This window comes from Stegostoma tigrinum, chromosome 18 (assembly GCF_030684315.1).
Source record: "Stegostoma tigrinum isolate sSteTig4 chromosome 18, sSteTig4.hap1, whole genome shotgun sequence".
In the NCBI taxonomy this organism is placed as follows: domain Eukaryota; kingdom Metazoa; phylum Chordata; class Chondrichthyes; order Orectolobiformes; family Stegostomatidae; genus Stegostoma; species Stegostoma tigrinum.
Window position 1 is genome coordinate 22787913 of NC_081371.1, and position 25822 is coordinate 22813734.

General features: G+C 38.6%; 1 protein-coding gene across 16 annotated transcripts in view; it reads left to right on the forward strand.

Moving 5' to 3' along the window:
- LOC125460699 (voltage-dependent L-type calcium channel subunit alpha-1C-like) overlaps nucleotides 1-25822 on the forward strand; it is an 814036-nt gene that overhangs the window by 446793 nt on the left and 341421 nt on the right. For all 16 annotated transcript variants that reach the window (XM_048548420.2, XM_048548421.2, XM_048548422.2 and 13 more), the window contains one exon: nucleotides 8321-8411. In XM_048548420.2, the coding sequence (XP_048404377.1) occupies nucleotides 8321-8411 (91 nt within the window). The remainder of the gene's footprint in view (nucleotides 1-8320; nucleotides 8412-25822) is intronic.

Here is a 25822-nt window from a genome sequence, read left to right on the forward strand (position 1 = left end):
AAACCAAATATATCATTGCGGAAATTTCTGATGACACAAAGATTAACAGGAATGTAAATTGTAGAACGGACATAAGGATATAAATAGGTTAAGTGAGTGGGCAAAAAAATTGGCAAATGGGGGTATAATGTAGGAAAATGTGAACTTGCCCACTTTGTTAGAAAGTAAAGCAGCATACTATTTAAATAAAAAATGATTGCAGAACTCTGAAGTACAGAGGAATCTGAATACGCTGTGCATGAATCACATGAAGCTAGTATGCAGGTACAGCAAGTGATTAGGTGGCACATGAAATGTTCTCATCTGTTACAAGGGGAATAGAATATAAAAGTGGAAATCTAGCAAGGCATTTATGTAGGGCATCTGTGAGACTAAATCTAATGGACTGTGTCCACTTTTTGTCTCCTAATTTGCAAAAGGACATAGATGTGTTAGAAGCAGTAGAGAAGATTCACTTGACAGATACCTGGAATGGGAGGAGGGGCCTTATCTTACACAGAAAGATTGAATAGATTGGGCTTGTATCTGTTGAAGTTTAGAAGAATAAGTATGAACATAGTGAGATATGCAAGTTCCTGAGCAGGGTTGACAAGGGACACAGTACTTAATGTAAGGGATCATCATCTATTTCAGATGGATATTAGTAGATTTTATTTTTGCAGAGTGTCCTGAATCTTTGAAATACTGTTCCCTAGACGTAAATGGAGGCAGAGTCATTGAGAAGGCAATGGCCTAGTGGTATTAATGCTTGACTATTAATTCAGAGACCCAGGTAACATTCAAATCCCACTATGGTAGATGCTGGAATTAGAAATCAAATCTGAAATTAAGAGGCCATGAAAACATTGTTGATTGTCATACAAAAAAACTACCTAGTTCACTAATGTCCCTTTAGGGAAGAAAGCTGCTGTCATTACCTGATCTGGCCTATGTGACTCCAAAAATATGGTAATGCAGTTGACTCTTCACTATGTTCTGGGCAATCAGGAATAGGCAATATGTTAACCAGTGACACCCATAGCCTGTGAAAGAACCGGGGGGAAAAAAAACCAAAAACTCTCTTTGTGATCTATGGGTGTTTCCCTTAAGATTAAAATACAAGTTCCAAGAATTTCTGACAAACTTTGCGCCCTCATTGTTTTGTAACTCAGCAAGGTAAATAATTTAAGGTGAACAAAATTCCATTAGTAGTGCAGAAAAAATTGTTAATTCTAAAGCTAGACTTCAAACAAATTTAAAAGAAATCAGCATGGCTACAAAAACACTTAAAAATTAAATATGTTCAGACACACAGAAAACACACATTGCTGACTCAAACCAAAAGCCCAAACTTAATAACAGATGTCAAAAAACATTATATATAAACATCACAGTTTACATTACATTGTCTCCTGATTCATTCTTATCACTTTTGTAATTGTTTGACTGTCTTATTAATTAAATAGATCAGTGCCAAGATAAGGTCACAGCATTGAGCAAGTTACGCATATACTTAGAGTATGTAGTGTCACCTCCTATTAATAAGCTATTGTCCCAGATGTCCAAATGATCTGTATAAGAATATCAAATAACTACAAGACTTCAAAACTCGCTACAGAATCTAATTTTAAAATAGTTATATGATACCCCCATAAATGACAAGCCTGTTACATACTTTGTTTAAAAATTTTAAAATTTGTTAAAGTTTTAAAACCTTTCTACCTCAAAATATTGTCATATGTTAGCCTAAGTTCACATTACCTAGTTCGACTATACCATAATCTTTACTTTTGATGTGGCCAGTCTATTTTTCCGAAACTGTTCAACAGCCAGCCACAATTAAACAATGCATTAATGACAGTTCCTCTCTCTAACAATATTGTACGAGCACAGAGATACTTCTTTAAGCAATTTGTTCTGAGTTGTTGTTGTTACACACCTCCGGAACAGGTGGGACTTGAACCTAAACTTAGAGGTGGTGACACTACCACTGCAGGACAAAATTCCTCCTAATTATATTTCAGTGCAAGGCAGATTTATGTTTAATACCTGTTGGACAAAATGGTTTCCACTATTTTCATCTCTCTTGTATTCTCCTGTGCATTTGTTTCAAGAGTCAAAACATTCAGTGGGTTTGAATTAAATTTTATGTAATTATTTATGATAAAATAATATTATTTCAAATCAGGTTTTGTTCGAATTATGGATTTAACTTTGTTTTTAAAAACATTGTGTCATTATAAAACAACATGAAGTCTTGAAGAATTGAACATATTCTATTTTTGACAGCTGGACTGGATTTTCCTGTGTAAGGCAGAAGCCATTAGGCAGGGTCAAACTAAGCTCACCTTTTCATTCCTATTTCCAACCTTCTGAATCATGAAATTTTCATCAGATCAGGTCTTAATGACTCTTTAAACAGACTGCTACACAATTAGTGGCTGGGTGTGGGGTGAATTAAGGAAGCCAGTCTGCAGGGAAGTATGCCAGATTCTGGCCAAATTGGCAGCTGAGAAGATCTTTACCTTCAAAGTGGCCAGGGTAAATGTAGAGCTGGGACCTGAGGTAGGATCACAAATTATCAGTTAATAAAATTCCATTGCTGCTTTTTCTGTTGAAACTTGCAATTTGTTTACAAAATAAAATTGTTTCTGCCTTTACACTGCCACATATTTATGCCAGGCTGAAGCTCATCAGTTTAATTGAGCTCCTTAAAGCTACTTTTTCTGAAGAAAATCTCAAGATGTCAGGAGAAGCAGCTCTTCACAGCTGCGTAATGACCTTAGCAATGCCAATTAACAAGGTAGATAACTTTAGTTGCTCCCCATCCCACTCTGAATGTCAGCAAAGTCGGGAATAGGTTTAGCAAACTAGTATGTTGGCCATCTGTGCCATTTTATTTGTCATTCTGTCTCTACTGTGTTCATTTCAGGACAGAAATATCCAATATTTTTTCTGTTAGCACTGAACACTCATAACTATTGTTGTTTATTGGGCTGGAAAGATCTGAAAGGGCTACCACTTGATTGAATGCAATAAGCATTAACAACTGTGGCAATGTCATGAGGACTTAGAGAGATTGTGTGAAAGACAGACCTAAAATCTGGATCTTTGTAACAGCCTTTGTAGCAATATAGAGCCTTTTCATCTAACCTGTAAATAGTTTCAGAAATGCAATACACCACATCTTGTTTACAATGCTTTTTTCAAAAGATTGGAAGGTGACTACCCTTCAACATACTAGACAACATTTAGAAGTTATGCTTTGTGAAATACCTCCATGATGGTCAATATTCCATCACCAGTCATTTTTATGTTAGTAGGCTAGCTCCTCCAACCAGGGAACTCATTCAGTGAGATCTACCTCGATGTCTTCACTGCAATCACTACTCTCTACACTACACAATACACATATCATAGAAAGAGATGGCAATAACATCCAATCGAATATCTCCTAAATAAGGCACTCCCAAATGCATTCTTGTGTGCATAATTGTAGAATAAAGTCTCCCTGCTCTCGATGGATCCAAGCCAAAGCCTGTTTACCTGTCTTAGCCTAAGTTCACATTAGCTCATGCAACAATACCTTAACCCTTATTTTTGAGGTGGCCAGTCTTTCCTTCTGGAAACTATTTAACAGCTAGTCACGATTAAACAATATATTCTGTCTTTGCGTTCTCATCTTGGTAGTCCCTAAAACCAATGAAACAATATTTTAAAAACATCAGAAGCAAAAGCTACAAGTTTGAATAGTGAGTGTTATCAAAGATTTTCCAAACATAATGAAAAATACTAGATTTTATGGACTTTCTTTCAACTAGCAGTGCTGTCATATGAGCACTATTACTGAATTTTTGAATTTGGTGGTCTAAGAAATGGTTAAAAGATACTTCATTGAGGACCTCTAAGAAATAGGGCCTTCAGCCCAACACATCTGCACCAGTCAAAGACAACCACCTAACAAGTCTAGTAACACTTTTCTGCACCTGGCGTATAGCCTTGTTTACCTGAAAATGTACAACAGATAGTCCAGTTGGTTACACAGCTGGTTTGTGTTGTAGTGTGATGCTAAAAGCGTAGGTTAAATTCTCACAATGGCTGAGGTTACTGTGAAGGGGTGTCCTTCTCAACCTCTCCCCTTATTTAAAGTGTGTTGACCATCAGGCTCAACCACCACCACCCTCTAAGAGGGCAGCCCTGTGGAGGTTGGATTTATGGTGACTTTACTTATATAGGTGTTTTATGTCCATTGCTGAGGTGGAAGTCAACCATTTATTCCAGGAAAGACAATTGAAATTCAGAGAAAAATTTGTACATGTTTATCATCCAACATACCAATGTGCAATCATTTAGCTGTAAACAGCCCTTCACTCATAATAGAGATTGGTGGTTGAGATGAGGGTTTGAGGTGATATGTTTCTTTCCCTGTTTTATTTTACTTATTTGTTACCTATTACGTACTTACATATTTTGTCTTAAATGTGCAAATCAGTGAAACATTATCATCTGACTCAAAGTTGTGACAGTTGATCAATCTACATTCAAGCAAATTTCAGTGCAAGACAAATTGCTGAGAAGGTAATGGCATCCTTGTGCCCTCTAAATTTTCATACATGGACAATACTCAACTCCATTAGGCTTGATAGTATAGGAAGAAGTGTGTCCATCTATGACAAGTACATCATTTTCTAATTTTTGCTGGTTCTCTGGAGATGGAATTTTTGACATGTTCTGAAAATATCGCAATCATAATTTAGCCCGTAAACTGGCACAATGTATATGTTTGCACAATGAATATTAGTTTGGTGGCAAAACATCTGACGTCTGGATTGTTTCACACTTCTGTATCCAACCTGTCCATAGAGTCCACAAGTGTCTCTAGTTCTTTATTTAGAGATTGCTAAACATCAAATTATATCCTTTACTTCTAAAATGTTGCAGTGATTGTTTGGTGATTAAGATTTCCACTGATTTCACCTTTCCTATTCCATTCAGCGCACTTGCTGATTGTGTTCTGATAAACAGTGATATCCATAAAAGTAACCCACACATCTCTTTAATGTGATGAGGACAAATTGTGCATTTGATGTTTTCTTTTCTTGTGCAAAAGGAAAACTCAGCATCAATTTTATTACAAAGTGGCAAGCATATTGCAAAGGCATAAATGTCAAGACTGGCTGAGTGGCATCAGAGATAATGGGAACTGCAGATGCTGGAGAATCCAAGATAATAAAATGAGGCTGGATGAACACAGCAGGCCAAGCAGCATCTCAGGAGCACAAAAGCTGATGTTTCGGGCCTGCACCCTTCTTCAGAGAGGGGGATGGGGTGAGGGTTCTGGAATAAATAGGGAGAGAGGGGGAGGCGGACCGAAGATGGAGAGCAAAGAAGATAGGTGGAGAGAGTATAGGTGGGGAGGTAGGGAGGGGATAGGTCAGTCCAGGGAAGACGGACAGGTCAAGGAGGTGGGATGAGGTTAGTAGGTAGAGAGGGGTGCGGCGTGGGGTGGGAGGAAGGGATGGGTGAGAGTAAGAACAGGTTAGGGAGGCAGAGACAGGTTGGACTGGTTTTGGGATGCAGTGGGAGGAGGGGAAGAGCTGGGCTGGTTGTGTGGTGCAGTGGGGGGAGGGGACGAACTGGGCTGGTTTAGGGATGCGGTGGGGGAAGGGGAGATTTTGAAACTGGTGAAGTCCACATTGATACCATTAGGCTGCAGGGTTCCCAGGCGGAATATGAGTTGCTGTTCCTGCAACCTTCGGGTGGCATCATTGTGGCACTGCAGGAGGCCCATGATGGACATGTCATCTAAAGAATGGGAGGGGGAGCTAAAATGGTTTGCAACTGGGAGGTGTAGTTGTTTGTTGTGAACTGAGCGGAGGTGTTCTGCAAAGCGGTCCCCAAGCCTCCGCTTGGTTTCCTCGATGTAGAGGAAGCCACACTGGGTACAGTGGATGCAGTATACCACATTGGCAGATGTGCAGGTGAACCTCTGCTTAATGTGGAATGTCATCTTGGGGCCTGGGATAGGGGTGAGGGAGGAGGTGTGGGGGCAAGTGTAGCATTTCCTGCGGTTGCAGGGGAAGGTGCCAGGTGTGGTGGGGTTGGAGGGCAGTGTGGAGCGAACAAGGGAGTCACTGAGAGAGTGGTCTCTCCGGAAAGCAGACAGGGGTGGGGATGGAAAAATGTCTTGGGTGGTGGGGTCGGATTGTAGATGGCGGAAGTGTCGGAGGATGATGCGTTGTATCCGGAGGTTGGTGGGGTGGTGTGTGAGAACGAGGGGGATCCTCTTAGGGCGGTTGTGGCGGGGGCAGGGTGTGAGGGATGTGTTGCAGGAAATACGGGAGACACGGTCAAGGGCGTTCTCAATCACTGTGGGGGGAAAGTTGCGGTCCTTGAAGAACTTGGACATCTGGGATGTGCGGGAGTGGAATGTCTTATCGTGGGAGCAGATGCGGCGGAGGCGGAGGAATTGGGAATAGGGGATGAAATTTTTGCAGGAGGGTGGGTGGGAGGAGGTGTATTCTAGGTAGCTGTGAGAGTCGGTGGGCTTGAAATGGACATCAGTTACAAGCTGGTTGCCTGAGATTGAGACTGAGAGGTCCAGGAAGGTGAGGGATGTGCTGGAGATGGCCCAGGTGAACTGAAGGTTGGGGTGGAAGGTGTTGGTACCTGTTGACTGGCTGAGTGGTACTGGCTGCAAATGTACTATGAAGCAATAGTTGGCTTCTTCTTGGTTGGACCACAGGGCTAGGATTCATTTCACCTCCAGATATGTTTTAGCACTATTATAATAAAGAGTATGACATTCACTTTCAAGTCCAACAAAGAATGTTATTTCATCAAGGATCTGTCTTGCAGACTTGCACCATCTTTCATAAAAAACTGGAGTGGATGTCCTGTGTTGTCACTCTAAGTTAGAGATTTTATCCACTATTTTTGATCAGGAAGCTTATTCTGGTGATGTGCATTCATTCAGCTGACCACAATCCCCTTGCACCACTCTTCACTTCAATGGTCTTGTATCTGTCTGGAATAATGTAGATCACTCTTGATCTATCCATCTTTATTTATCTCACAACAAGTCTCCATGTTAATTATGGCTTCATGACTTAAATCATTGCATTGCATTCCATATCCATGTGTACCACATGAGATCCAGGGATGGGGTCAGATGACTGAAGAGGATTTAAGGTGATTTAGATAAGTTGAGCGAATAGGCAAACATGTAGCAGATGCATTCTCTGTGGCTAAATGTGAAGCAGGTTCCATGAGAATTTAGAAGGATGAGACAAGATCTGATTGAAACATATTTAGTACTAATAGGGCTGGACTAATTAGAAGGAGGGAGGATATTTTGGCTGGTTGGACAATCTAGAACCAGGATCACAGTCTCGGGATGTGAGGTAGGTGTTTTAGGACTGACATGAGGAAACGTTTCTCCTCTTGAAGTGTAGTGAACCAGTGGAAGCCAAGCCACTGAATATTTTCAAGAAAAAAGTAGATAATCTTTAGATTTTAAAGGCATCAAGGGATAGGAGTAGAGAACAGGAATATGGCATTAAGCTCAGAAGATCAACCATGATAATACTGAATTGTGGACCAGGCACAAAGGGCATATTGTTGCTACCTGTTTCTACGTCTCTGTTTTAAGATTTGAAGCGGGTATCATACAGTGCTTAAGCAATATTTAAATTGAGTGTTATCACTAAAATATGGTTCGTTACCAAGATATCCAGATTTGACTGATGCTTCCAGCAACCCTCATTCAAAATGGCCATTTTAGAATTACTGCATTTCACTGAAATTTTAATGTTTAGCAAAGAAACTATAGACTGAAAAAGATTGTCACAATGTGCAATTGTGAACAAACCAATGACATTTACCATTTTTAACAAAGAGGTTGACCCATTTAAAATTTCATCTGAATGGATCAATTAGATTATTTCATTGCAATATTCTGTATTTTAGTGAAATAATCCTCATTATTGTAATTAAAAACCTGCTGACCTCTTTGGTTAGATTTCTGCCATTTATCTCATTCAGTTTGTACTTCCATCATATTTTTTAGCTTGAAGATTGACAAAATCATTTTTTCTGTTAAGAACAATATGTATTTAATTAGAAAAAATTGCTCAAAATATCTGATTGTTTTGAGTACTGTTAACTTTTCATCTGCAATGGGATATTTGATGCTTATAATTCAATTAAAAGTTCACTCAGCAGTTAATCATGCATCAATAGGTTCATTTGATTTTGATTATTTTTCAGACTGTATTAGTACTTTTGTATTAATCTTGTTGTTTTTGTTTCTTATTCCTTTTTGATCTATTCGTTTCTGTAGTGAGCATGCCTACTTGTGAAACTGAGTCTGTGAATCACGAGAATGTTGCTGGTGCAGAATTAGAAGATTTGAATTGCTGCGCTAAAGTTGGGTAAGTCTACTATTTTAGCTACAAGTTCATCAAGGGCCAGGTAATCCAGCTCTATGCGGCACGGTGGCTCAGTGGTTAGCACTGCAGCCTCACAGCACCAGGGACCCGGGTTCGATTCCTTGGGCGACTGTTTGTGCAGAGTTTGCACATTCTCCTCATGTCTGTGTGGGTTTCCTCTGGGTGCTCCAGTTTCCTCCCACTGTCTAAAGGTGTGCAGGCTAGGTGGATTGGCCATGCTAAATTGCCTGTAGTGTTCAGGGGTGTGTGGGTTATAAGGGGATTGGTCTGGGTGGAATGCTGTAAGGGGCAGTGAGGACTTGTTGGGCCGAAAGGCCTGTTTCCACACTGTAGGGAATCTAATCTAGCTCAAGTTAACACAATAATAAGTAACCCAGTTTTGGAACATGTTCAAAATCTTCCTTTATATTCTTGGTGAGACTGTCAACCTGATGAATTTATTAGATGCAAAAATTTCCTTTCTGTTCAACTTAAATTGAATGTTCTTTTTATTTAATCACTACTTTTCTTCTCCTCAATATTAAAACAATTCAACAACGATTACTAGGGGAAGGGCTATCGAGTTTTGACTCTTGATGCCCTGGGTATAAATGCAGGTCAGTCTGAAAAAATGAAACTTTTCATTAAATGTTACTCCAGTGATACTTCTCCAAGGCATAAAATACCTTCATATTTTACAAGATTAGAAACCTCTTTTATGACTGAGATAAATGTTTTAAAAGACTTATTACTACTGCAGCCCATCTTGTGAGTGTGAACGTTTTGTTTAGCTGAAGCAGGAGAGTTTTGAAGCAGATTAGACTTCTATTGGGCTGTATGTAGGATAGACCTCAGCACTGTCATCAAAAATATAACACTCTCCAGCACTGGTCACACCCATATCTTGCTCACCTTGTAATTAAATGTGTAAATTCACATCCTCATCTCCAGACAAGCAATTGCTTTTGAATAAATTGTTGAATTACCTCAATCATCATTTCAGTTTAGGGTGCAAGGTTGGAACGTACTTTGAAGAAGGATTTAGATAAGCATTAGCATAAGAAATAAAAGAGGAAATCTTCCTGTTTCTGAACCTGGGACTCTAAGTCATCCTCTGAATGCAGGAAGTTTGAGTAATGAGGAGAACCTTGTCTTCAGCACTGAAACTTGTCAACAGAAATTTCCCTATATCTCCAGTTGCAGGATCAGAAAACTCAATTCACTAATACCAATTCCCAATTAATCAGATATTAAAATGATTTTACAGTGTGATAGTTTGGTCTCTTTTTACTAAAAGGGCTCAATTTTAAATTGAATACGAGAACAAAACAAGAGGATGGTGGCTACAGCAGGCAGGCTTGATCAGACTTAATTGCTGGACCTTAGCAATAGGCTACATAACTAAAATGACTGTGGGATCTATAGTAAGCAATGTCCAGCTGTTAAAGTAAGGAAGAAAGTATTCCTGATAGATTGAGCCTAGTGAGAGGTCCTGCTGATCCTCTCAGGCTTCAATATAAATGACAGATCGAATCCCAAGGGCATCATCTGAATCTGATTTCTGCAATTAAAGAAGATCTTGATAGCTGTTGGCCAGACTAAATGTCTTTGGTTGGCCATTTTAATTAATCAGTACAAAAATAAACAGATCAACAACAACCAAAATGGTTTAGAGAAGGTGATGTTTATTTGATAATTGCATAATCTATCATTTCTAATCTTCAGCGTAAAAAAAAAACAACCTACTGCAACACCATTAAATGAAACAATTTGATCCAGCTATAGTTTACTATATTTTGTTTCTTCATCTCCTTTATATTAATTCTCTAAAAAGCTTCAGCAAGCTAGTTGAACATGATTTCCCCTTTTGAAATCCACGCTGACTCTTTTTAATGAACTCAGTTTTACCCATGTGATTTCTAATTAGATCACTAATAATTTCCCACCGCTAATATTAAACTAACTGATCTGTAGCTAGTTTTATCTTTAAAATATCTATTTGAATGCAGGCATGATATTTGCAATTTTACTTTCTTTTGACACCTCCCCTGAGTCAGCAGGAAGATTATGGCCTATGCTCCTGCAATTTTGACTGTCATTTCCGTCAGTGTCCTTGGACTCATCTCATTCAACCCCACTGCTTCGTCAGCTTAAAGTTCCAAGTTCCTCTCCAGCACTTCCTACTTGTTAATTCTGAACCCTTTTACTGATGGTTTCCTCCTCTGTTCTCGTCATCAGGCCAGCATCTCCTTCCTTAGTAAAGACAGATACATAGATTCTCTGAACAGATCTTTACGTGTAAGGGGATTCGTTCATTTCATGGTCAGTTTGACACTACAGCAGAGTAAGACAAAGGCTGATTGTACTGACTATACTATTGGAAATTTGATTCAAATTGTAAATTTGGTGCAATGTGGGATCCTGGTGCTTTAACTAGAGTTTACTGAAAGAAGTAAACTCCCCAAAGCAAGAGGTGAGTGGGAGAAGATAAAAGGCTTGGACTGAGAGACCGACCTTTAGTAAGAACAGCAGTGGAGTGTAAACCATAGTATTACACAACTGTTGGGAAAGAAGCTGTTTGGTGAGTAGAACTAGTGAATATTTCTAGTCTTTGAAGTAAAAATAAGGTCTTCAGTTTTTGTTTAGTCGTTTCTAGTCCTTTTTCTTAACAATAACTAACTGCTTAAAAATTAGGTTGATACTAGTGATTTTCTTCATTTTACTTTATAAAAACAAGACATTATTACATTAAAGTATAAAGGGTAGTAAATATCGTGTGGTCAATATATGAATTAAATCAAGTACAATAGTGATGGCAGGATGGGCAACGTGGTGTTGCTGTCAGATCTGGAAGCTGCTGGTCGCCATCGCCAACCAAAGCAAAAACAGTTTTTGTTCAGCAAGTTCAGATCTGAGTGGAAGAGCTAGAGTCTTAGCAGTAGACATCGCACCATAGCAGAGAAGGGGAACATTACCTGAACACTTCAGAGGGTGGTCACATCCTTCAGTCTAGGTGATTCAAAATTAGTCTGTGATAAGGGACAGGAGGGTGTGAATAAAACTGAGACAAATATGAGGACGCGAGTTAAAACTAAGGAACCTCAGCCCCTGCAATTACAAGGTTCTGGCAAGCTTTGCAGAGAGAATTGGGACTGCAAGGAAGATGAGCAAACTGATCACAGACCCTTGGTAACAGGGAGCCATTCAGGTGAATAGCACTTTGCCAAATTCTTGACATATCCTGAAAACTGAAGTATACTACATCCATCAGCTCCCCTTTATCAATTTTCTAGTATCTTCAAAAAATTCCAACAGATTCATCAAACATGATTTTCCATTTGCAACTCCATGCTGACTATTTCAGGTCATTACAAATGGATAATTATCAACCGGATATCCATTTATTCCATCCTTTGTCATAAATTCTTATTTTCTCTATTAATGATGTGAGGCGAACAAATTTTTTTCTTGTTTTTCTTTTGATCCATTCTTATGTAATGGAGTATCATTTGCTCTCCTCTAATTTGCAGGAAACATTCCAGAATCTTTGCAAGTTAATCAACAGTACATTGACTATCTCTTTAGCCACCTCCTTCAACAGTCTAGGATGTACACCATCTTGTCATTAGGATTTATAAACTCAGTCCCATTAATTTCTCCTGTACAATCTTCTTACTAATGCTAATTTCTTTCAAGCCCTCCTTTTCCCTAGCCACTTGGAATCGTTAGTTGTGAGAGTTTTCTGGTATATTCCTCAGTGAAAATGGGCACAAAGTAATCACTTAACTTCTTTGCCTATTCTCTATTCTCTATTATAAATTATTCGGACAATGTATAATGGACCCAACATTCATTTCAGCTGCATGTTTCCTTTTTACATACTTATAGACACTTTTGTGTTTTTTGTTTGATTGTATTCATATTCTATTTTTCCTGTTTGTATCTGTTTCTTGGCTCCCCTTGGGTATATTCTGTAAACCTCCCAATCCTCGGAATTACTGCTATTTCTGACAACTTTATGGGCTTTTTTTTTTAATCTTATACAACCCTGAATTTCCTTTATCAGCTATGGGTGGCTAATCTAGGTAAAGATTTTGCATCTTATAGAAATGTATAATTGCTGTAATTCATGTAATACTTCTTTTAAATAATATGAATTGCCTGTATAAAGTTATGCCATTTTATGTACTTTCCCAGTCCTCAGCTAAGTTATATTTTGTGCCTTCATAATTTTCTTTATTCAAATTTAACACTTCTACTTCAGAATGAATTACCTCACTCTTGAAACAACAAAATATAAAATATCATACTTTTGGCATACATTCCTCCAAGATTCTTTTTAGAACAAGATTATTAATTAGTCCTTTTGGGTTGGGACCCTTCTTCAGAAATGGGGAGGGTGAAAGTAGCAGGGAAATAAAAAAACGAGGAGTGGGTCTAGGGAAGGTAGGTGGGATGGTGATAGGTGACTGCAGGTAGGGAGTGGTCAGTGGGATGCATGGGGTGGATAGGTGGGAGAGAAGACGGAAGGTTGTGTCAGGTCAAGGAGGCAGGAGGGAGAATGGGTGGGGTGGTTGTAGGTTGGATGCAGGTGGGGGAAGTTACATAATACTGGACCTAAAATAGCATTCCCTTTAGTTGGTTCCTCAACATAATGCTGTAGAAAACCAACCCTAACACAGTACAGAAATTTGTCCTCCACAGTTTTCATGCTCAATTGGTTTACCTAGACTATATACAGATTGAAGTTAACAATAACAACTGCATTTCTCATGCTGCATGCCGCTTTCATCTCATGGTTTATACTATGCTCCACGCAACATACTGTTTAGCTTTGTTTCTCATGTATTCTAGTCTCCCTAGCATCAAGATTGGAAATACTGACTAAACCTATTCATAACCAGTTCTTCCACCCCACTGTTGGCCTAACTATAAGCAGGCATCTTGATCCATATCTTACTTGCTCTCTTGATCTCTTGCTGGAAAATTTATTTCTTGGAGTAAACCTTAATTAAAGCATCTGTTTGCCCCTCTGCCACAAATTCCCACATTGCCCCAAAATTCCAGTTACTCACTGTGTCTCAGTCTCAGTCCAACGATGTCTCCCTTGTTTTGACCATGCAGCTTACTCTTCACTTTAATTAAAGTTCATGTTCGCTATTATGAATTACTGTCTTAACAAACTCATTTTTGGTACCTTCTTATATCTTTTAATAGTATTAGTTGCAAAATATTAAGAATTGGGAATGCAGGGTCACATAGTATTCCAATAGGCTATGGCTGGGCAGCTTACTTCTTTCTCTTCCAAATATGTTCATTTCTCAACTGTGATTGTTCACCTGGGGCAATATTTTCTGAAGCTATATGAAATACAAAGTAATCAATTCCTGATTTGGGGTAAATTACTTTAAAGAAAGAAAAATTATCTGAAACAACCTCTTGCTAGCTTTGAGCACCAAATGGCTCTTGACTTTTGTGAGATGTAACTGGGAACTGACTACAGTTGTGACTCACCTACAATACATAAGAAGGGAATATTTCAAGTCAGTCATAAATTTTTTCTCCTTTTACCATTCTTTCTTTATTAAATGTCGTCGTCTTCTTATCCATAATACAAGATGCTACACGGATCGGACACTCAGTTTTCTGTAGCACAATGGCAGTGTTCCTGCATCGAAACCAGAAGGCCTGTATTCAAATCCCACCTTCATAAAGGTGTGATATAACACATCTGACCAGAATCATAGGATCTGTACAATGTAGGTTGAGGCCACTTAGTCGATTGAGTCTGCACCAACCTTCTGAAGAGCATCCGACACTAAACTCATAGCCCCACATTTATCATGGCTATTCCACCTAGTCTACACATCCATGGACACTGTGGGGCAATTTAGTTTGGCCAGTCTATTGAACTTGCACATCTTTGGACTGTGGAAGGAAACCGGAGCACCTGGCAGAAACCCACGGCGAGAACATACAAATTCCTCTCAGACCATCAGCCAAGGTTGGAATCAAACCAGGTCTCTGACGCTGTGAGGTACTAACCATTGTGCCACCATGCTGCACATAAAGAAGTGATTTAAAATATATAAGGGGTGGTGATGGTAGTGGTATCATCGCTGGACTATTAATCCAGAGGCCCAGATAACATTCTGGGGACCAGGGTTCAAATCCCACCACAGCAGATAGTAGAATTTGAATTCAATAAATACCTGGAATTAAGAATGGAATAATGATTGTGATTCCATTGCTGATTGTTGGAAAAACCCATCCGGTTCACTAAGGAAGGAAACTGCCATCCTTACCTGGTCTGGCCTACATGTGACTCCAGACACACAGTAGTATGGTTGACTATTTACTCTCAAGGCAATTAGGGATGGGAAATCAATGCTGCCTAGCCAGTGATGCCCTCATCCCATGAATGAATGAAGAAAATAAAATATAAATCCAGTGCAGATGTTTTAGAAGTTTGGTGGCCTCGGGTGGGATTTGGAAGTCCATTGCATTCGTAGCTTTGGAGTGGGGCCGTAAAAGCTATCAGTGGGTGAAACAGAGGATGAGCAAAGTTTTAGCAATTTTACTATTGAGGTGGCTCAAAAAAATGAGATCTTTGCTGAAGGCATCGTAGGGCAAGGGCAGGAGAAAGAGTAAGTTCCTTACCAGTTCAGGTGTTGTGCCCATACTATGATCAATACAAGACATTAGTCCAATAGGATCCGATAACATGGCAGGCCTACTTCTCTCTCTTCCAGAAGTATATCCTGTACTACCTGAGCCTTCAGTTCTTGATGCAGTGTGTCAACATTCCTATTATATTCTCAGAGAGAAAAAAGAATCTTTCATCTCATCTTGAGGTGAAGACAATTTGTATATTTAGCACTGCTAAAGCACTAAATACTGATGATGTGATGGAAATTCCAGTACATTGAGTCTTAAGAGGTAGTCGATTTAAAGTTTTATTCAGCAGCACCCCAGACATACCTGATGAGTTTAGCCGAGAAGATAGGGAACATGAAACATTGCGTGTGCAGGAAAATAGACTTGCAGGATTGAAGAATGAGAATTATCTGCTTTTCTGAGAGCCTGAAAATTGTTCATTTTGGATTAATGATCCAGATACACTGTCAGATGTAACAAGAGGCAATTCTGAAAGTCCTATAAAGTTGATTTATTTTTCATTCAGGATGTTTTATAATGACTCCAGATGCAGTCCCAGGAATTGTGACTGCAACTCTTCCAATGAAAGCAGCAAACTCTAGAGAGATTTTTTTAATTCCTTGCAGTCCTTAAACAAGTTGTTTGAAGAAGCAGTTGTACTAGAGTCTTCCCAATGAATAAATCATCTCTTTATCTCAGAGTTGAAAATACAGTACAGGAATCTCAAGATGTTGTCTTGCTGTTGCAATTGAATGGTGGTATTGCACAGATCTTCATTGGTGAAAATTTAGGGTTTAATGACTATATAGATAGGCCTCTGAAGTAAATATTAATGTCACTGTGACCTCAGTAGTCACATGCCTCTGATCTAAAGAAGTTGGACCCTGTACCACTCAGAGGTTTCTGCTCTGTAGACTTACCACCATGAAAAGTGGTAAGCATAGTTTATTTGCTATTAAAAGCCTGGCATGAGCTTGCATCAATATCTAAAGAAGTAAAGTTAGACTTTGATTGAACAACCATCGAGGAAACACAGATACCACCCAGACTACAGAATATACTGCAACTGGCAAAGCTACCACAATATCTGCCAGTGCAGAAGGAATCTGTGACTCACCAGCAAACTGACCATGGACAGGATCAGTGGGTTTCTGACACCGTGCACAACCCAGGTAGCTCTTACCAGTAGCTCTTAAGGTAACATTGGCCCTAAATTTTCATATCAGTATCATTTCAGGTTTCAGTTGTGAACTTCTGTGGAATCTTCCGTTTGGCTGCAAACTATTGCATCACCATTCAGGCAGATATCCTCATGATTAAGATAGGAGACTACATCATATCTACCACTGATACAGCCACCTAAACACAAAGGGAAACAGAATTCATCACCAATTCTGGACTTCTCCTAAGTGCCATGTGACCATCAGAGTACCAACTGACAGGCCTGATTAACAGGAAAACATAATATGCACTCAATGTGCAGTTGATGTGTGAACACAAGAAAAACTTCCTCCATGTTTGTTTACACTTCCTTGGTAACTAGCATGACTCTTCATTCATTCTACTCCAGTCAAATCTTTTATACCTCTTCCAGTCAATCTCCCAGCTAATGAGTGGGTTCTAGACAACAAGCTTACTGTCTGAGGAAATGACTCCTCACAACACAAGTCGCAGAGCAGAACACTTAACAGTATTACAACGACAGCTTCCTGATCAGCTGCAGGTCATCGATCTGTACTCTTTTGCTGGTGCATTATCAAGGACAACAGCCGTCTTGCATGATAGTTTTGTACAACATGTTTCACAATATAGCAAAGACAAGTGATGTTTTTTTTAATGTTCATTCACAGGATGTGTGCATCTCTAGTTAGTTGAGCATTTCTTGCAAGAAAAAATTCTGCATTGGTAACAGTTCTGCCAATGTACCCACATCTCATAGAAGAATAAAAGTTTTGCATGGGTTATCCAGAAATTGGAAGTTTACCAATTAGGCCAAAGTAATGTGAATTGCAATGTTACATACTTTACCAGGGAAATTGATTACTGGAGGTAAGGAGAAGATTCTAGGAACATGCAATTTACGAGCATGAGTGATTCATTCAACCTGTTGAGATGTAACAGTGAATATATAGCAGATCATCTACACCAGTGCCACTTTCCAATGCTGTTTGTCTTATCCTTGCCCTCATTAGTATCTAAAAATCTATCAATTTTATTCTTGAAAATGTTCAATGAGTAAAATTCCACAGCTTTCTGAGTAGAGAATTTCCAAGATTCACCACCTTCTGAGTGACACCTTAAGTGGCTTACCTCTCATTCTGAGACTGTTTGCTAAGGCTTTAGATTTAGCAGACAAACATACTATCCATGTGATGGGATCAGATGGCATCAAGATGCTTCCAGGGCTCTTAAGTACACTTAACATTGATATTCTGTCATTAAGAAAGAAGTACTCAAAGGGATTCAAAAGGACAAGAAATTCTTTCCCATACATAACACTAAATGTCAGAATGACAGACCACAAAGAAATACTTAAGAAGAAAGGACATCAAAGGACAGAACAAGTTTGTGTCTTTAGTCAAAGACACAACCTACCCATTTTGAAGAAAGGGAGCCCAGGTGCAAATCAGAGACTGTTTGTACTTGTGAGGTTCCAACAACCAAGATCATACCGTACCTGAACACCAAATAGCATTGTTCCAAAAAGCAATATTGTCTCGATTTTGCTAAAAAGCTAATGGCCAGATGATGTGCATAAACTGGTGCCTACAGAGCCATCAATGATGTATACAGGTTCAGACGATCCTTAAAGAAGCAGTTTGGTATGCAACAAACACTTGCCAAACCTTCTAAGGCACTTTGTATAACTTTAGCTTAGTACAATCACTTTACAGGTATTTTCTGTAAAGTGCAGAGACTTTGCAGGAGGGTTTGAGAGGGAAGGTATGGAAGAAGAAACCGTTGTAATGATATTGGGTCATGTGAAACTGGAAGCAAAATCTGTAAGGTATCCTGTTACCACTTGTGTTTAATAAAGCATTAGTATTCATTAAGCTGAGTGTAGGCCTCATCCTGCTGTACTAATTGCTAAATTGTAGTAAAACGTTTCATTTGGACAAACGGATCTAAATTGTGTTTGGTTCTTGGAGAAGAAGACTCTGTTTGAAATAATACCTGCTGCTTTACAAAAAATGTTGGCACAACAGTCATTTCCTTCAGTTTTCCAGTGAAGCATTCCCCAGCGACTCAAAAAATAGCAGACCCAATTATCGCTAGATCTAGAAATAGTCCAGATACAACAGAAGAATCAAAGAAAGGCAGAATGAGGATAAAAGCACCTTTAGCAGATAAAATTGGAGCAGCAATAATGAGTGAATTACTCTGAGGAATGTGTGAAGAACAGTAAGACAATTGTATGAAGTAGATGAAGGTAATACAGGCAATTAAGTATATTATCAAAGAGGATCGTAATGAACAGAAAGAACTAAATGTAAGAAGTTGTGATGCATTATACACACAAAATCTAAGTTAATTTAAAAAGAGGATAAACTTTTAATTGAATATTGTGTTTAATTGTATAACACATAATAACCAAGGATTCACTCATGCTCTTATGAATAGGACGAGACTGAAACTGATGTTTGTGATGTGTATTTCTGTAATTAAATTTCATAAAAGTGTTCAGATATCTGCTCCAGTTCTATCCTTCAGTGGGGCTCTCTGGTATTGAACAAATGGCATGACAAAGAAGAAAAAGTCAGAGGCAGGATCATCACCTATTGTTGCTATCTAGGAAAATAGATTGAAACTGTTACAATCTGAATTTTTTTGAATTCAGTAAGGAATCTGGAAGTATCTAATCATATGTTGAGGTGCCTTCCCTCTAAGATGCTGAATTCAAAGTAGGAATGGGGCAAGGAATTAAATGTTAAGTGACCAGAAACTTTGCTCATTCTTTCAGAGTGACTAGAGCTGTTTCATAACATCACTCAATTTGTGTTTAATCTTTCCTTGTATAGAGAAAACTACATGGTACACAATAAATGCAATGTACTAAAATTTGTTCCAGAAGGAACGTCGGCACCCAGGTAATGAGAGGGTGAAAAAGTAGGTGCTGCATTCAGTTGTGTGGAAGGCTTTTGTGGGAAGGTTGTGTTGATGGAAGTCATTGATGAATTGTTCAGGGCGTCAGAGAGGGGATGGTCTTATCAGAATATGGGAAGCATAATGGAGGAGATTTTGTTTTTTAAATGAGACTATGGGATATGGTCATTGCTGGCTAGGCCATCACTTATTGCCCATCCCTAATGGCCCTGAAAATGTTGGAGATGGGCTATCTTTTTGAACTTATGCAGTCCTTGCAGTGTCAAGACAGCGCAGTGCTGTTAAAAAGGAAGTTTCAGGATTTTTCCCAATATCAGTAAAAGAATGGTAGTGACAAAGCTTCAAGCCAGGATGGTGTGTGGCTTCGAAAGGAACTTAACAGTGGTGAAGTTCCTGTGCATCTGCTGCCCTTGTCATTCAAGGTGATCATGAGTATTGAAGGAGCCAGGATGGTTTACCACAGTATAATTTAGTGCTGGCATTATGCTGGAAGTTCTAGAAATGGTGAACAATAATTTATTGAATATAGAGGCTATTGGAGTGGTTTGAGTAGTATCCTTATCATTAGTTCTGTGAGGGGAGGGATAGGATGAGAGTGGAAGATGTGAATAGAAAAAACACAATTAAGGGCCCTTTCAACCACAGGGGAAGTAAATATTCAGTTGAGAAAAACTCAGGATATGTCAGAACAGGTATAACTGGAGCAGATAGTAGAACTGATAAGAAATTAGGAAAACAGAATAGAACACGTATTAGAAGTCATCTGGAAGGAGATACAAAGAAAAAATTTTGAAGTCGGTGGACTTCATCATGGGCATCAGTTGATTGTCTATCACCAGGAATGGAGACAGACCTGTCATGGAAAGTAAGATAAGAGTCAGTGGGAAACAATGTGAAGGTGAGGGAACAGTGAAAATTGAAAGCAAGGTTGAAGAAGTTTCCCAATTTGGACAAGATCAGGAAATGGCACTGATGTAGTCATCAATGTTGTGGTAAAAGAGATAATGTTCGGATCCTGAGTAGGACTGGAATGAAAAATTGTCCACCTGTTGTACAATAAAACAGACTTAGTTAGCTCTGACAGGAACACCTTTTCGTTTGAAATAAATGGGCAATACCTGTCAGTTGAAGTTTTCAGCGTCTGTATACTCCAATGGAGAGAAAATAAATGCTGTGCACTTGATTAGCTGAGTATCTAATCAACGTTTACGAGAGCCCAGTAAGCCTAGGTTCGAGACCAACCTGCTCCAGGCTGATTAAAAATATCTACAGGACCGAGTGTAAGATGACAATAGGTATTTATTTAAAGAACAGAAAATTAAAATGTAGGGCATGATATTTGAGCACAGTTAACTCTCAGATGTGATTTACTGCTGAAACACTATATTGCAGCACCACGCTGTGGCAGGCATCTACAGTTCATGTTTGATGTACTATTCTGTCTTGTAATATTTTGTTCATGCTTGCTAACTCCTTACTGTCATATTTACATTCTCACTCCACCTTTCAGTCCTAGCCATTAACTGTAGGGATTTTTATTTTGGGTCGCAGATACAGAGCAAACTGCAAATGACAATTATTTGGGAATCCAAAGGAAAAGAGCAGTGTTAAACTCAACCCTGAAGTGGTCAAAAATCTTTGACGTAGGAAGAAAATTTGCAACTTTCCTTTAACATTTCCTTCATTATTTTCAATACCATTAAGCTCTCTAGTAATACCCCATTTATTTAATCTGTATGAGTGTGTCAAAGAAGTGATACATTTCATTGCCATTTTCCCCTTTATCCACCTAGAATTTTTGGTTTCAGAAAGCTTAATTGTCTTTTGTTTATCAAGAAAACAAAACCACTTAAACTAATACTTTTCCAAACGTAATTTTGTAAGGAACAGTAAGAGAGGATACATCACTCTATAGAAGTTGATGACAATTGCCTAATGTTAATAACATTTCACACATGATATATCAAGCTAACCCGAGACTGGAGTACTAAATTTAATTCATTTGCATGATTTATTAGCATTCTCAGTTTAAATTTCAGTTGTAAATTAATTTGTTCTATCAAATCTATCTGCATATTTATTTTACAGTACACCCATTTATGGGCAATGAATTGTCAAGTTCCCAGCCTGTGCATTTAAAACTTAATGGCCATGTAGATTGAAGTAATAAAGTGATTTTTTACAATTTATATATAATAACAGTCTATTAGGAAAGAAGATCTTGAAAAGCTATTGTAAATCATTGCAAAATCTTGAAACACTATTCTCATCCTTTCTTCCATTTCTCTGACTCCTATTTATGTTGTTTTATTTTTTCTCCTATAATCAATGTTTACACTTTTGTTTGTTTTAATTGATGCAAACTATTTTTAATATTTTTACTTTTTTAAGTTAAGATTAAATACTGTTTCTAATATGACTGAAAATATTGGTCTTAAAGTATTTAGCTGAAAATCAGCTCTGCTTTTTCTGAACTAGTTTGAACTTTGACAGTTTCTTGTGATGAGCACTGATGTGGCCTAGATCAATAACTCATTGCCACTCCAAGAATTACATCTTGAAATGGAATGACAAAAATAAGCAAAGTAATAGTTTGTAAATGACTATGTATGATAACTGACATGTCAAAAATGCTTAAAATATGGGCATGATTTCCCCCTTTTGTTTTGGTGTTAGTCATGGCACATTCAAAGTAGTCAGAGATAATAGGAAGTGCAGATGCTGGAGAATCTGAGATAACAAGGTGTGGAGCTGGATGAACACAGCAGGCCAGGCAGCATCTTAGGAACAGGAAAGCTGATGTTTAGTGTCTTCTTTAAAATAGCACAGAGTCCTTTGCTAGTTGTCTCATGATCAGCACAGTGTTGAATCAACTTGTTTCTTTTTACTTTCTCAGCTATAATTGGTGTGAACTGGAGAAGCTAGTGAACATGAGAACATGGAGATATTTTGTACCATGATTGAAAAAATCTTATGCTTAGCTAGTGATTCATTGACAAGTATCTTACAAAACTAATTGCAAAACACAAATAATCTGTGAATTCCAAGGTGATTAGTAGGAAACTCAATGCTGAGGCATCCTTGAAGAGGGGGTGAGTTAGTTTTGAACATTCAAGGCCAATAGAGTTTGGGAGTCATGGTATATTGCAGCAATGATGCCCCACCTGTGGTGTGTGGCCAGTTATGCATGGGGACGGTCAACAGAGAGTATAGCTTTATGCACCATAGAACAGTCATTAAGGAAGCCTCACTATTGGGAAGGCTGCCAGACTTTGTGGTGGGGAAGTGGTTCTTGATCGGACACCCAGTGAGTGGCTGTGCAGAAAAGAATTCGGTCTCCCTTTCTGACGCATTCCCCTTACCCATTTTCCCTGTCTTTCCAAAACCCAACTCATCACCATACAGCAAAGAAGTCAGCCCAATATCATAAGTAAATTGTTTCATAGCTCAGTTGGAAAACTTAAAGACAAACAACAGATTCACAGTGGAAAGTAATTACAGTAATGACACGTAATCAGAACTGTGGCTATTAAATTCAGTTGCATAGTATTTATGTTTTCAGTGCTTTAGCATAGTGTTTTGGCTCCAAAATACCACCTCTACAATGCTTGAACACTTCTAGTGGGGTTTGTGTTAGATGCCATTTTAAGTAGGCTGATATAATGCATACTGTGAATAAGATGCCATCAGTTGCAAGCAGAGCTACAGTCTTATAACAAGGAAATTACAAAATTTTCAGTAGCTTTAAAGATGATAAAAGCCATGAATTTCTTCATGTCAGGATACTTAAGTATGAAACAAGCAGATCTCTAAAATATCACATTTCATCATCGACTGTTGAAAAAGGAACGTCATCTTCTACGCTTTTCACCAGAAGCGTTGAATAATGACATTCAGTCATTTCAAAGAGATACAGGCAGAGGAAACACATGGTTTCATCAGGATAACAGACATCCTCATGGCGATGATTCACTTTACCACACACAGGTGATGTTTAGGCATCTCATGCAATTTCATAGTGCCATAAGAACAAAATGTTTAACTCCTTTGAGCACCTAGTGCATGAACATACTCAAGGACAGCATGTAGGCCAATTCCTCCTCCCCTGACAATAGTTATGAAGTTATTTTTTCTGCAGAAGTCAATTATATAATCAGTATTTGATTTGATTTTGATTTAGTTATTGTCACGTGTGTTTTGTCACAAAATACAATGAAAACTGTAATATAGTATGGTCACTGTCAAGTGCCCTTTTATACCACAGAAAGGTAAGCCAAAACACAGAATATAAAGGCAGAAAAATAAAGATCAACTTCACAGCCCTTTTGTTAAGTGCTCAATCATGGACATGAATCAACCAGCCATGAATCCTCTCCCTGCATTCTTCGGCTCCATCTCACTTTCATCAATGCAGCCTTCACCAATGTTGCCAGGTGCCAGATTAGCCCAAACTTAACTCCACTGCCCCTAAGAGCATCTCCTGGCCCTCCTTGCTAATGCAGCCACCACCTGTACCACCAGGTCTCATATTGAGTTCATACACCTCTTTGCTGTTGCCTTCATGAATTTGAATCTGCGCTGGATGCTGATGCCGTGGGGAACCAAACTCCCCTCCACAGTAACGATCATGAGTCGATGCTGGACTCGTTGATTCAGAAGGTACTGGAAACCCAAACTTGCCACTGATGCCGTTGCCGTGAACAAAGTCTTCACAAAAGGTAATAAAAAAAAGAAAAACAATGAGAAAAGAGAAAACAAAAGAAAAGTGTTCAGACCGGACGAGCCCTGGGCTTGGGCCGTACTCCACTGCCATATTGGATTATTTGACCTAATATGAGGAACCACTAGAATAATTACTGTACAGCAAAAGGCCGTTCACTTGCTGTGAATTTATTTTACTCAGTACGCAAGCAATGCACATTCTGCAGTTTGCATATAATGTCTTTCATGCTAATGCTTGAAATATTATTGTACTCATATTAGGATTTCTCATGCAACACTTTTGCTGACTGAATTTGTCTTGCGGAGTGCTGATTTGTCTCCAGAATGCACATAATATACCTTGGACTGTTGTTCCTCTAAGCTGTATCTCAGTAGTAAAGTATTGAAGGATTAAATCAGGAATTGGAAGGGAGAAAGGAAGTCAAGGAAATTACAATCTCCATGGAAATACTGAGAAATTCATGGATTACATCCCAGGATCTTCAAAAAACTGAATGCAAGAAAGCAATAGCAGGGATGTCCGATCACACTTGGGAAAACTTGGCTCAGAATGGTCCAGAAGAAGCTTACAAGAATGATCCTGGGAATGAAGGGGTTATCATATAAAGTGCGTTGTAGACTCTTGGTCTGTACTCGATAGAATTTAGAAGGGTATGGGGGGGTCTCATTGAAACATACAGAATACAGAGGCCTCGATAGAGTGGATATGGAGAGAGATTTCCACTAGTAGGAAAGACTAAGATCCAAGGGCACAGCTTCCGAATGAAGGGATGACCATTTAGAACTAAGGAGAGAAATTTCTTCAGCCAGAAGGTGGTGATCCTTTAGAATTCTTTGCCACAGAAGGCTGTGGAGGACAAATCATGGAGTGCATTCATTACAGAGATAGATAGATACATTCTTGATTAGTAAGGGGATCAAAGGTTACAGGGAGAAGGCAGAAGAATGAGATTGAGAAGCATATCAGTCGTAATCAAATGGCGCAGGCTGGATGGGTGGAATGGGCTAATTCTCCTCCTTTATTTTTTGATCTTATTGTTTATGGCTAGCTGAAGCATTGATTTTAATTTTCCAAAATTCTCTAATCTGGGGAAGATTCTATTTGATCTGAAGATAGCTAATGTAACTTGTTTATTCAAAAAGGTAGCTGTATAGAAAGCAGGGAACTCTAGGCCAGTTAGCTTAATACCTATTACTTGGAAAATATTAGAAGTCATTATCAAAGACATTAGAGCAGGTCTATTAGGAAAATAAATCAAGATGACTGAGAAAAAGTCAACGTGGTTTTGTGAAAAAGAATTTGAGTATTGCTGAGAAAAAAGCACATTTTATTGAATTTTATCATGCACATATAGAATAATTTGCAAGAATAGCAATTCAAGGTGAAAACCAATAATTATACTACATGAGAGGGAAATGCAGTTGGCACTTGAACTTTGGTAGAGGCATTATGGAGAATGTACCAATTAATAATGATTGACAGGTAACTGTAAGACTTTGAATTTTAAACTAGGTAGGTTGATTCTGATTGGTTAGGATTTTGCTTGAAAAATGAAACCGCGAATGGCTGACCTTTTCTTTTTTGTGAATATGTATTCTCTTTTTGCCTGCAAGAAACAGGGCCCTGTGAAACAATATAGGTAGCTTCCAGTACATGCACGTGGTCCACATTGAAAGATGACTAGCAATCCTAAAGTGGTTATCAGTATACTCTTTTTTTCAACAGCACTCAAGTTTTGAATTACTAAATTTGAAAGGAAAGTCATTTGTAACCAATTGATTGAAGTTCTTTTAAGATGTAACATACAGTTACTTGTGGTTACAATGGGTATTTTTCTGGTTGGAGGGTATAATAAGTGATCTACCACAAGTGATTAGAGCTGGGATCTCAAAAGCAACATTTTACTATTTAAATAAAGGACTTGGGATGA